Below are 14,703 nucleotides of genomic sequence, written 5' to 3'. Positions count from 1 at the left end.
ATTTTGTTCCCTGAAATTCTCTCCTTGACTCTGTGCTCATCTTAGTCTCTGTAATCTGTGGATTATTTCAGCTGTGGTTCAACCACTATGTATATTGGTGTATCCTAAAGAGATCTATTTCAGAACTCAGTCAGTTTCCAAACCCTAATATCCAGCTGCCTTCTAGATATTCTTACATGGATAACACACAGTGAACACAAAATTAATGTGTTCAGGTTGAATCCATCATTTTTTGCAAAGTCCCACTTCCCAGTTTGTACCACATGCCCTAACGTTCCCATGTTCCTTGAAGCTTCTTAGGCTCCATTCTCCTCATCCTTACTTAGATCTGATCTTAATAGTCCCCTAGATTCTAACTCCTTAATATCTCTTAAAATTCACTCTATCTTGTCATAGTTACTCCATGACCTTTGTTCAGGCTTTTATCACATTTCCTGGTTTATGAAAATGTACTGCACACCTCTTATCTCTCCTCTATTAGAATTCTGCAAGATGGGCCCTATTCCTCTCCATGTGCTCCCTTCAGTAGGGTTGTAGGTACAGGAGCTAATTTGACAACATGATCGCCAGTGAAAAGAAGGAAGAGGGAAAGGAGGAAAAACCAAGACACAGATGAATTATCCAGCTGGTCACCATCAGCCTGATGGTCTCAGAATTGCCTGCTAGAAAGATAGAAAAAGAAAGCTCTTATCCACTGGTTTCGGTTCTCTTTGGTTAAGTGTTTGTCCATGGAGTATTTACTCTTTAGAACTCCAGAGTTTACTGAGTGGTTTTCAGATGTCCAAAGGCCTGGCTTCAGAAAGACCCTGGGGCTGAAAACAAGTGCTATGGTGAAGTTGAGCAAGGTACTCTCAATTATACCTGTGCAAAACTGTTTGCTGCAGTGGTGTCTGGAGGTGAACTGAGAGATATGTGCAATAACAGTGTCTCATATAAGTGCTCATTCCATCAAATGAATCTGAGTATGAACTGCCCATGCTTAAAAATCTGCATGGCTTCCTAATGATTAAGCTGCCTAGCCTATACCCAAGAATTCTCTGGGAAGCTGTGTTTTTCCCTCCAAATCTCCATCGTTTCTCTTTTTAATTTTAATTTTTATTATTGTGTTTTTTTAAGTTTAAGTGATAATGTGCCTACTCCAGTCTCTGGAACAGACGCACACTAGGAGCATCTCATTAGCAAAGGATGCTTAGTACAGGAAAAAGACACTTAATGCAAATACATTTAAAACTGGAATCAAAATTTCATAGAAGGAGTTCCCGTCGTGGCGCAGTGGTTAATGAATCCGACTAGGAACCATGAGGTTGCGGGTTCGATCCCTGCCCTTGCTCAGTGGGTTAACGATCCGGCGTTGCCGTGAACTGTGGTGTAGGTTGCAGACGCGGCTCGGATCCCGTGTTGCTGTGGCTCTGGCATAGGCTGGCAGCTACAGCTCCGATTAGACCCCTAGCCTGGGAAACTCCAAGAAATGGCAAAAAGACAAGAGAAAAAAAATTTCGTAGAAAATAGTTGGAGAGGCAGTATTGGAGTGGGATGGGGGATCAGTAATAGAAGAATTACAATGAAGCTAAGAAATAACAACATAGCTTATTTCCTATTTTAACAATTTTTAAATTGTTATAAGGATATTGTATAGAGACATTGTATTCTCATTCTCAAAACATTTTCAAAGTATTACTTTTTGCATAGGATTTTTCTGAAATATTTTGTGATATAGTGAAATTATATTCTTTATGACAAATTTTGCAAAAAGATAATGAAGTTTAAAATATATGGTATTATTAAAATATATTGAAATATATGGAGTTTTCATCAGTTTCTCCAAAAGGCTAACTTAAATCTTGATTTCTAAAATGTACTATTTTTAAAAATAACTATCATTACTTATTAATATTTTCTTCTTTATTTATTCATTGCTAAGCCTTTTAAGGTCTTCATTTGGTGGTGGCTTTATATGTGGCTGGAATAGTCCAGGAACATAACTTTATTGGCATATTGAAAATGTGATTCTTGCAAAGTATGCAATTTCACTGTCTAATTAATTTGCATTGTATTTGCATTTCATTGACTAATGTTTACAGGACACTGTTGTTAGTGAACAGAGTTATTGATAAAGAACTTGAGGAGAGGAGCAGGGATATTCAGTAATGTTAAGTAGCCAAAAAGGGAGAAAGAGAAATAATTTGCTAGAAAATAATTTTATAAATTGTCAGTTCCTTAGTGATTATTTTCACGCTATAGCAAATTTTGTTTATCTCTTCAACCTCCTAACTGTGGGAATTCAGAGAATGAATGGATAATGAGAATACACTATATATTTAGTTTTTGTTCTTTTATTGTTCTCATAGGAGTTTTCCTACTCTATTAAAATTGCTAGTGTACTCCTCCTCCGATTAGATTCTAAATTTTGTAAGGTTAGCTGATTGTTAATAACAAAAAAAAAAACCACATTTCAGTAACAGATAATCACTGATTATAAGATTTACTTTTGAGCAACAGTTTAGGTATAACCTGTACTTGTATTATCTCATTGGCCTTTTTATGACATCCCTAGAAGACACGGTACATTTGAGCTGCTAATTGTTATTCTATTTTATATACCAGAAAACCAAAGTACAAAAAGGAAAGTATAAGATGTATTTTTTTCAATCATATGCCTAAAAGTGCTACCACATCCAGAGTGGACATCAGAGTCCCTGTATTTCCTATAAGATGGCAAAATATGAGGACCCTGAGCTGCATTGGATGAAATCTTTGTTTTTTCTCAGTGTATTGGGAGGCACAAAATGTCTGGTTGTCTCTCTTATTGGCGTTTGTTTGGTTTGACCAATGAGTATGATCACCTTGGTGGTTCTCTTACATTCTCTCACCTAATAATTTGTGCAGCCATTAATGCCAGATCCATTGCAAAATGGTGAACTTCTAATTTTGCTATTCCTTCTGCATTTATTATTTATTTAGTTTTAAAAATCAACTACAAGAACAAATACTATATTATTTCCCTTATTTAATGGATTCTGTCTTTTTATATTTTTCCCTCCCTCTCTTCATCTCACTCCTCTTAGAGGAGAAGACTAAACTAAGATCTTGACTCAAGGACTCTTCCTGACTTCTCATCCTGTACCATTTAGTACTCTTCCTCTATATTCTATTTCACCCTCATCCCATTATATCATAATATGAAAGTAGCCTCTGAATGATAATTGCCTCTCTCTCCCAGAGCAGGAGTTAATACCCTGCTTTCTAAATGGTAGGACTAAAATAATGAAATTCAAAGGCAAAAACAACATTATACATTGTAAGTACCAGTAATTCTTAACACTGTGTTTTTCAAGTATTGAGTGAAAGAATGATTGAATGAATATTGAATTAATGAGATGAGGTAAATACTTAATTACACAATTTGAGGAAATACCAGCAGTCCTGGTCTTCAGAAGAACATAAAAGTGAAATGATTTGCTTGTGTAAATGAACATCTCTTTTTAAAACATTCCATCAAGGAAAGACATTTACTTCAAAATAAGCTTATGTCAGTTTTCTGTAAAGCTATCTGAGTAGAAGAGAAAACTTTATGGTTACAACCGTACTTGCTTAAATGATATAAAAATGGATATTGTATCTCATTATTCCTGGGTCTAACCAAGGGAAGCTGTTACAGAACTAAACTATGAGTTAACTCAGTACAGACTGTTATTGTACATGCCTGGAGACATTTTTCTAATCAGTAAATAGGTTTTGCTTTATCTACTGCATATAGATCTGTGCACCCATTTGTCCCATCTGAATGCTAGTTTCCAGTCCTCAAATACAAGCACCACCATAACTGTCCTGTCCCTTTCTAGCACTGAAGAAAAAAGTCTTACCTTTTCCTATTGTACTGCTCAGTTAATTGCTTTAACAAAGATGAGTTAATAAACCTGTCTTTGTGTTTTTCCCTTGTGTTCTGTTTTTATTCTTTGACTTTGATATCAGAGATGTGAAAGAAGGAATGGAGTGACATTCTTTTTTTCTTTTTTTTTTTTTTTTTTTTTTTTTTTTGCTTTGCTTTTTAGGGCCACACCTCCCTCATATGGAAGTTCCTAGGCTAGAGGTTGAACTGGAGCTGTAGCTACGGGCCTACACCACAGCCACAGCAATGCAGGATCCCAGCTGTGTCTAAGACCTACACCACAGCTCACTGCAATTCTGGCTTCTTTACCCACCTAATGAATGAGGCCAGGGATCGAAACCCACATCCTCATGGATACTAGTGGGATTTGTTTCTACTGAGCCGCAATGGGAACTCCCTGGAGTGACATTCTTAACTCCACTGTTGCCTTTTTTTTTTTTTTTTTTTTTAAGATTCTGGATAGTAAGTCAGATCCTTGATTTTTGTAGTACTGAAATATATCTTCATGGTTGTGACTTGTGTTTTAGCTAGTTTCTATTTTTGTGTGAGTTTAGCTAGAGGCTCACTGCAGTAGATGGGTGTTAACTTCAAAATAGTAGTCCAAGGCTTTTGATTGATTTCTAAGGGCTGAGTAGAATACAACATAGTTTATGTTCTCAAGATCTAAAGACAAATTGCTTTTGAATCTTAGTTCTACCACTTTCTAGGTAAGTGGACCAGTTACTTAACCTTTCTATGTTTAAGTTAACTGGAGTTCCCGTCGTAGCTAAGTGGTTAACAAATCCGACTAGGAACCATGAGGTTGCGGGTTCGATCCCTGCCCTTGCTCAGTGGGTTAAGGATCCATTGTTGCCAAGAGCTATGGTATAGGTTGCAGACACAGCTCAGATCCTGCATTGCTGTGGCTCTGATGTAGGCCGGCGGCTACAGCTCCAATTAGACCCCAGTCCCTGAACCTCCATATTCCATGGGTGTGGCCCTAGAAAAGACAAAAAAAAAAAAAAAGCATAAAAAAATATATTTAAGTTAACTGATAAAGCTATTGTGAGAGTTAAATAGCTTAATAAATTTCAAGCACCTATAATCATGCTGGCGCATAGTAAGCACTTAACAAAAGGGTTAGCTGTTGTTACTGTACTTTGTATTGACGTACCTTAATATATTCATCAATGCTGTCATTTTGCCTACTGGATCTGGCCAGCCTCTCTTCATGAATTGTTACAGTTCATGAGGCATGGGAGATGTCGATAGAACATAGTTCTGGGCACATCCTTTAGTAAGCAATCAACATTTGAGGAAGCAAAGAACATAAAATAACCTGAAGAAATCTGCAATTGTTCAGAGTTAGCATAATCTCAAAGAGATAATGGAAATGCCATGTTTCTTTCAAATACTGAGGTACTGAGGTGCATCTCGAAGTGCATTTTGTACGCAAATCCATTGCCAGCTAATTTCTGGTACAAAGTGATTGATGGTAGTGTTAGGTTGTCATATAACAGATGATGTGATGTAGTTTAAACAATAATTCCTTGGAGCATGGAAAATTAACACCCAAAGGATCTGCCATGTTCACTAGCATTATATAAGGAAATATAACTTTATATTTACTGTAACAATAGTATAACAAATTCACTTCTAATTTTTATAACATCCATAATATAAACAAGGCAAAAAAACAAAATAAATGTAAAGTCTTATACGTACAAAAGATGTTACTTTTTTAGTATATATTTTATTTTAGTACATTTTTAAGTTTTTCCTCAGCGTTTTATAAGCTTAAAATCTCTATTTTAGCTTCCATTTTTAGAACAAAAGTAATAAAAATTCCTTGGCTGTAGTTTTGAAGCTTCACTACTGTCTAGGAAAGCTCTTTCTTAAGAAAGGCACTTAAAATACACTCGGTCCCATGCTTTTCTCTTTTCCTAATACCTGTCCCTTCTATACTTAAAAGTAAAGCATCCTTTCTGGAATCTCCTTTCTGCTTTGGATCAACCACTTTACTGAACTAATTTCTTCACTTGTTGCCTGCTTTTCTAGTAGTGGCGTATGAGGGGTATAGGCCTGCTCCAGCTGTTTCTAATTTGATGACTCTGGTTGTCTTTGGGAAATGACTTGGCAACTTTACTCTTTTGTTTAAACAGAGGCAGAATGTTTTAGTATGTAATCACTATATATTAAACACAGTTTCCCCATCCTACATTATATGGATAATACAAACACACAGATATTTTCACAGTTGGATAATGAGAGGGAAGAAAGCATTACAATTTAAAATTCTATGAAAGAAGAGAAAAGGTTTTACAATTCATCAAACACACACATCCAGTGAAATGTAAAGAGATTTTTTTTCCTTTTTTTCCTAGATAGTTTTTGGAATAGTTTTATCTATATTAACACTTATTGATGGTACCAAATATCAAATGCTAAAATAGTGTGCTTTATACATGATTTTTAAATCTTTAATAGACTATCAATCTATTCCATTGTCATTGAATAAAATGTAGTTAGGTTTTATTAAGTTAAAGCACTCTTAATATTTATCCCTAAAATTACCATTTAGGTTATAGAACCAGAATGTGTTATATAAAAATATTTAAGCAATATATTCAGTTAAATATAATCTATATTACTAATTTCAGGGCTTTGATTTCCAGCCAGAAATTGACATGCTCCCTTTTTCTTCTTACTAAATCTTCTGTGCTTACTTCTCTCCCTGTGCTTCTTCACCTTAAGGCATGTGGTATACACATTCCTGCTTCATGGATGATTCTAAGTTGTCATAAAATATCCTCCCGATTCTACACAGCTCTGGGAAATAGTAAACCTGTAAATTATCTCCTGGTAATCTTATAGGAAAAGACTTAGGTAGAATTGCCTCTAGTAAGTAGGTCTCATCTGACACTAATACATTTGACACTTGAACAACACTGGTCTGAGCTGAGTGGGTCCACTTGTATGTGGCTTATATTCAGTCATATCCTGAAGTACTACACAACCTGAGGTTGGTTGAATTTGAAGATGTGGGACCATGGATGGAAGGGCTGACTGTAAAGTTATGTATGAATATGCCCCTAGCCTCTACATTGTTCAAGGATTAACTGTATCTTGTTTTTTTTTTTTTAGTCTCCTTTTGTAGCATTTTTTTGATGCTTTTCTAAATATCTGGAAATTTCCCTCAATAAAAATAGACGACTTTTGCATAGATTTTTGTGAAATAATTTCATGGTCATTTCTTTAAGCATTTAAAAACTATACTATTTTATTTAGGTTAACCCCTTGACCCTTCCCACCAGTGATCTAGGATGTGTATTGGTCAATATGAAGAGCAATAGAGTGTTATATTTGTAGGACATGAATTTTGGACTCATGTTTGATGGACCAATTTTCTTATGTGCCTTCTGCAAAATAAAAATAGTTGCCTGTCACTGTTTTATGAATGAAATCAGATAAAATTATCAGTATGAATTAATATTCCATGTATTAGAGATCACAAAATGTAATCCCAGTAAATAACATCAAAACCATAGATGCATAACCACAATTGGCAAAAAGCAACCCCTGCCCTAAAAGATATATATGCATGTTATGGTACTAAGATTATAAGAACTGGAGTTCCCGTCGTGGCGTAGCGGTTAACGAATCCGACTAGGAACCATGAGGTTGCGGGTTCGGTCCCTGCCCTTGCTCAGTGGGTTAACGATCCGGCGTTGCTGTGAGCTGTGGTGTAGGTTGCAGATGCGGCTCGGATCCCACGTTGCTGTGGCTCTGGCGTAGGCCAGGGGCTACAGCTCCGATTCGACCCCTAGCCTGGGAACCTCCATATGCCGCGGGAGTGGCCCAAAGAAATAGCAAAAAGACAAAAAAAAAGGATAAGATTATAAGAACTTACACATTGTGTACAGTACAATTGCTAGTTTTATATTATCATAATCAAGTGCATAGACATTATCCTAGAACATACTGATTCATTCTTAGAATCTAAGAGGCTGGCCCCCAAAGAACTTCATCAATGCAAATGTGAAGAAGATATGCAAAATACCTTCAGATTCTCTCATGAGGTCCCAGATGCACTGCTTAAAATAACATGGTAAGAGCTTTTGATATGAGATAGGCATTGGAGCACGTGTTTAGTGGCCCTCTTGAAAAATAACAGTGAAAGCACAGAAAAGATTAAGAGAATAGATGGGCAGAAGAAAAAGAAAATGGAGGGAGAGGTTGGCAGGTGGAGAAGAATAGGAGGTGGAGAAGGAGAGAGGATGGGGTATTGTTTCACTCAGGAAAATGACCTTGACAGCTCTGCTGGCCAACCCTGCCTCACTGCCTTGTAACTCCTTTAAGAGGAAAGACTATGGGTTGACATGTCCTGTTAATTTTTAGAATATCTAAATCAAAAGCTATCTAGAAAGGGAACAAGCCTATACTACTATAGAGGAAAACAAAACATCCAAGTTTCATCCTTTAATACAGGCAAGGATAAGATGAACAAGGTCCAGTATATGTGTAATAGGAGTTCAAAGAGGATTGAATTGCAATCACAGCAATTAGGATCAAAACAAGCCAGTAATAGAAACTATCCGTAGGCTTGGCTAAAGGCTTTCCACATTACTTTGAAAGACTGAAATACTAAGTAATAAAAGCTGTAAAATATCAAATTCAATTAATATCTTACTGTTACAAAAAAAAAATAAAATCCCCCAAAATGAGTAAGGATGAAAAAGGAAACTAATATGAATCAGAGGTATCAACACTTCCATCCATACAATGAAATTCTGTGAAACCAAATAAGGTAATCATTTGTGTAACTACATGGAAACATGACCATAATGTATTGTTATAGTAAGAAAAAAAAAACTATCGATACTAGATGCTAGAAGACCATAAAACAATGTTTATAAAATTGTGAATGATCTGAACCTAAAATGTAGAGTTAGTCTCACTTTAAGAATGAAGACAAAACAATATAATTTCAAACTTTCAAGTTTTACTAAAATGAATTTTCCACTTATCTTTTTCAAATTCAATCTGACATATCTTGTAAAATATGCAAAGAAGAGTAAATTGGAAATACAGGACTTAGAAAGTGATACAGTGAAATTACAACAGTATATCAGGGAGCTTTCTAAAGAATGATTTCATAAGAAATTGTAGAACATCTCATGAGCTCAATGAACAACAATCTGGAAGTACAAATGAGTAATATATTAATGGAATTTGGGTTCATGAGTTTCCTGACATAAAAAAATGTATATTTTTAAAAGGAAATCAAAAGTTTAGAAAAAAATGTGAAATAACCAGCCATGGTGATTGATAGTATTGTTTAGGTCAACTATATCCTTACTGATATTCTTCCTACTTGATGTATCAATTATTGAAAGAAGAGCGTTGAAGTCTTCAGCTATAATGGATTCATTTATTTCTCCTTAAAGTTCTGTTGGTTTTGTCTCACAGATTTTGACAATCTGTTGTTAGGTGCATACATGTATAGGACTCTTATTTTTGTTGAATAATTAATATCTTTGAGATCATTTTGTAATGCCTCTTTTTATATCTGAAAACTTAATTCTACTTTGTCTAAAATGAATATAACCACTCTGCATTATTTTTATTATTGTTAGCCTGATATGTTCTTTATGCTTTTACTTTTAATATATCTGAATCTTGAGAGTTAAACTGGACTTGTTGGACACAACATTCAGTTGTCTCATTTATTTATGCAATGTGACACTCTGTCTTCACCTGGTACATATAGACTATTTTTTCTGCTCTCGATTTTCTCCCTTATCTCATGTAAGTTGAGAATCATATTAGCTTGCTCTGGATGTCACTGTAAAATACCAAGGACTGTTTGGCTAAAACAACAGAAATGCATGTTCTCACATTTTTGGAGGCTAGAAATCCCAGGATTAAGATGTGGATGGAGGCTTGGTTTCTTCTGAGGCCACTTTCCTGGGTCTGCAGACAGCCACTTTCCTGTTGTCCTCACAGGCTTTTCCTCCATACAAGGCCTGGTCTCTTTCTGTGTCCAAATTTTCTTTTGTAAGGACATTGATCAGATTGGAAGAGGACCTACCCTAACAATGTCATTTTAATCATCTCTTTAAAGGATCTATCTCCAAATGCCGTCACATTCTGAGTTATTGGAGTTTGGACTTCAGTATAGACATGGGGGAGGTGTCACATTTCAGCCCATAGCAAACATGTTGATATTTTCTTCCCTACATGAATATAAATTATTCTTTAAAAATATCTAACAGTTGCTCTGGAGTTCAAGATATATATGTATTTTAAGTAACCTAGTTCCACCTTCAAGTAACACTCTTCTGCTTCACTTGAGTCTAAGTAACTGATAAGAAACTTATTATCATTACTTTAAATTAATCATTACCTTTTATATCAATTAATGATCAATTAAGAGAGATGTTAATTTACTTTCAGTTGTTTCTTCTCTGACATTGTTCCTTTCTTGATGAAGATCAAATTTCTGATGATGTATTTTTCTTCTTATTCAAAAAAATCTTTCATCATTGATTGTAGGGAACATCTGCCTGTGAAGTATACCCTCAGCTTTTGTTTCTCTGAGAAAGACTTCATTTCTCCTTCATTATTGAAGATAAACCCAATTGTAAATGGGATTCTAGGTCAATGGCTTTTTCATCACTTTGTTTTTCACTCCAATTTCTTCTTGCATGGTTTGTGATATGTCTACTATAATTCTTATTTTTGCTCATATGTAGGTGCCCTTGTGTTTTGCAATGTACTTTCAGACAAAATACCACACACAGCACCATCTGAAAAGGAAAAAAAAGATTGTATTAAAATTTAAAATGTCTGCTATGTGAAACACTGTTAAAAGAATCAAAAGACAACCCATAGAATAGAAGAAAATATTTTAAAAAAACACATTTAATAGTTGTATCCACAGTGTAAAAAGAACACTTTAAGCTCAGCAGTACAAAAACAAGTGACACAATTTGAAAAATTGGCAAAAATCTGAGCAGATGTATCATGGAATAAGATATACAAGTGATAAATAAGCATATAAAAATATATTTGGCCTTATTTATCATTAAATAATCACAAAACAAAATGAAATACCAATAGAATGGCAACTATCAAACAGATTAATATCAATTGCTGATGAGAATGCAAAGTGACAGAAGCTTTCATCCATCGGGATAATTACCAGTGGTAAAGACATTACTAGTTTATTATAAAGCTAAACAGTCCTACCACATGATCCAGTAATTGCCCTCCTCTATGTATTTATTTATCCAATCATTAGAAAATGTATATATTCATTAAAGTGTGATATGAATATCTATATCAGCTTTATTCAGAAGTACCAAAAAGTGGCAGAACCAGTAAGCGAATGGATGAAAATCCCCATTTACGTTACATTCTAGTAATGATAAAACAGCAGATGTAACAAACAGATTAGTGATTGCAAGTAGAAAGAAATAAAAGTAAAATGTGTGAAGCACAGGAAAATTTTAGGGCAACGAAATTATTCTGAATGGTACTCTAACGGTCATTAATTGACACTATTTATTGTCAAAACTTATGCAATTTTAGAGCATAAACAGTGAACATTAACATATAGAAATTTTTAAAATAATGAATTATAATTTTGGAATACCCCAATTTAGAATAAAGAAGATGATAACAATCTACCATTTTAATGGGTGGAATAGTCATGCTGAAAAGGATGGGAGAAAAGGTGCTTAACCAAGATCACTTTAGAAATGAGAGAGCTTTTTACGTCTCTACTTTATGAAGTTATTTCCTATGATGTATTGTTTCTGATACTTCTATTCATGTGTATTGGATAAGTGTGTACTGGATTTGAACAATAAATAATGAATGGCCAGTGGTTAGAGTTAGGTTTCTCACTGTTTTTGTGAGAGTTTGCAGGTAAATGAGAGGAGGCTAGAATAATCCATGTGGTAATGGATATTGGAAGTATCAATAGGAAATCATATTTAACTTAACATGGATATAGATGGTTACATTTAAAAATATCTGTAGATGTGTGTACATGCATACATTAGTATACATGTCTATTCTTTGTTCTGTCAGCTGAGATTTCCTAGAAGCAGCAGCACTGCAGTAGCAAAAAAACACACCTAGAGCCTATAATCTTGATTTCTAATGACTCCAATAAAAGGAGCCAGGACTCCCCGGAGAAAGGGATGACCTGAGGACTAGAGCAGGAAACATGCGTGATGAATCTGCAGTATCTTGCAGTGGCAAAAAGTAAGATAGTATTCGGACTACAAAAACAAAACCCCTTTGTTAGTGTGGGTATGTCGAAGGGATGCAGAAGCCAACCGAAAGCACTCTCAATACCACAGCTAAGAAGATTCAAGCATCGAAATGAATAAAGTAGTATTGAATTATTAAAGTGTAAAACAGATATCCATGAGTCTACACTCATATAGATGACTGAATAACCTAAAAAATAAATAGAGCCAATCAGGATCCTGCTGTGTAGCACTGGGAACTATATCTAGTCACTTATGATGGAGCATGATAATGTGCGAAAATAGAATGTGTACATGTATGTGGAACTGGGTCACTATGCTGTACAGTAGAAAAAAAATTATATTGGGGAAATAACTATTAAAAGATAATAATAACAAAAATAAAAAAATTAAAATAAATAAAAACTAAAAAATAAATAGAGCCAAAATCCAAATCTCACATGCAGGAAAATTCCGAATAAAAATTATGTAGCTGTTCTGCCCTCAAGTTGGGTAATACAAGTTTTTATAAAGATTAGTCCCCTTAGAGAACCAGGTGGGGTGTTAAGTACAGAAGAAAACTTAGACAAGAAGGTTCCTAAGGGTTCTCACATCAAAACAAGTTTCAGTCTCTGACTTAATAGATGACCTCTAGGGATCACTGAAAGCTCTTAGCTTTTAACTCCCCCCAGAGACCAGTCTAAAATGAAAGTCAGAACATTCCAAATTTAAGAAAGATCATTCCAGTGTTTTGCTGGCAAAGGTTTACAAATGGGTCCTCAAAGGAAAAATTTGCATGAGTCTTTTATAAATATATCAGTACTATGTAAAATAAAAGTGATGAATAAAGCTAAAATATGCAACACTCTTCATTGTAAATTCCGTAAAGCCAATGGATACACTTTGAAGAATATCACTGAATGCTTTTGTTGTTTTTTTGAAATATTCTTCTCTCTATATCCAATCTATGATTGCCTTTGATGAATAAGTGTAATTCTGATATCTTTTGTTTGTTGATTTTTTTATGTTAAAAATAATAGAAATGAAAAAAGCATTTGGAACTTCTCTCATTTGTCATTACAGCGAGTGCTTTGTTTAATTGGATAATTGTTCTTGAATACTGCAAATATATTTCTTTTCTTTCTTGGGGGGGCTATTGATAAAGTTATAACTGCAGACAGTATGCTTTTAGCTTTATTCTACATTATTATTTTACATCATGTTTTAGTCTGAACAACCAACAAAGTAATAAACTGAATTTTAAAATTTATAATATTTAATACTCCCAACCATGGCTGAAGAGACAGCCTTCAATGCATAATTAGGAAGATACGAGCAATTAACTGAATTTTAAAATTTATAATATTTAATACTCCCAACCATGGCTGAAGAGACAGCCTTCAATGCATAATTAGGAAGATACGAGCAGGTACATTGTATAGTATAACATTTCAAACATATTGATACAATAGATGTAAATAATCTCAAGAACATAAATATTAATAAAATAGAGAAGTGAGGAGTTCTGAGTATTTAATGTTTGTTTTTACTGTAATTTATTGAATGGAAAGTTTGTATGATTGGATTTTAATGTTTTTTTAATAACTACCAACTTTAAAATTTCCTGAAAAAATATAATAATTCACTTTGTCAAGCTGTTGCTAGCTCTTTTTAATTTTTTTTATTTTGATTTCTTAAAAAAAAATTCTGTTAGCATTTAGGTCAATTTTAATATTTTCTTATTTCTAGAATGCAAGTCAACATGTCATAAGCATTTTGCTCAAAGTTCTGTCTATGGAAACAGTGGACCTTTTCATGATAAATTGGTGAAGAGTGATTGTTCATATTTCCTCAACCCATTCATAATTTGGACTCACCAAGCAACCAGTCCTGACACCTTCCTGGACCAATATTTAGCTTAATATTGATAAAAGGCTGCTTTCAATTATTTATCTTCTATTGAGTAAAATTAACATTAACAAAATTAGCCATTAAGCAGTTTAAAGTGTACAATTCGGTGTTGTTTGACACAGTCACAGTGTTCACAACCACTGCTTCTCTATGGTTCTGAGATGTTTCTATCACCAGTGAGGGAACCCTGTTCTCATTAAGTCACTTCCCATGTCCCTCTTTTCCCTCCGGCGACTGAAAACCACAAGTTGGCTTTCTAGCACCATCAATTTACCTATGCTAGATAGTTTATATAAATAAAAACCCTGCAAGGTGTGAACTTCTGTGTCTGTCTTCTTTCACTGACTTAATATGTTTTCAGGGTTTGTTGACATTGCATCATGTATCTATATATGACTATTTTATGGCTGAATAATATTCCATTATATGGACATACAACATTTTGTTTCTCCATTCATATGTTGATGGACATTTATATTGTCTCTACTTTTTGGCTCTTGTAACTAGTGCTGCTATAAATTCTTGTGTACAAGAATTTGAATACTTGTTTTCAATTCCCTTTGATGTAAACATAGGAGTGGAGTTGGATTTTTTTTGTTTGTTTTGTTTGTTTGATTTTTTGTCTTTTTAGGGCCAAAACCTGCAGCATATGGAGGTTCCCAT

The 14,703-nt window shown here is 34.4% G+C and overlaps 1 protein-coding gene across 1 annotated transcript in view; it reads left to right on the top strand.

Annotated features, from left to right (window-relative positions):
- The window catches only part of LOC110261960, a 92,803-nt gene extending 78,451 nt beyond the window's left edge, over positions 1-14,352 (top strand). The window contains exon 9 of the mRNA XM_021100539.1: positions 13,879-14,352. Within this exon, the coding sequence (XP_020956198.1) occupies positions 13,879-14,051 (173 nt within the window). The 3' untranslated portion in view covers positions 14,052-14,352. The remainder of the gene's footprint in view (positions 1-13,878) is intronic.

Source organism: Sus scrofa, chromosome 8 (genome assembly GCF_000003025.6).
Source record: "Sus scrofa isolate TJ Tabasco breed Duroc chromosome 8, Sscrofa11.1, whole genome shotgun sequence".
NCBI classification, from domain to species: Eukaryota; Metazoa; Chordata; class Mammalia; order Artiodactyla; family Suidae; genus Sus; species Sus scrofa.
Note: the sequence above shows the minus strand (reverse complement) of the source record. Positions and strands in the feature narration are given on the sequence as shown.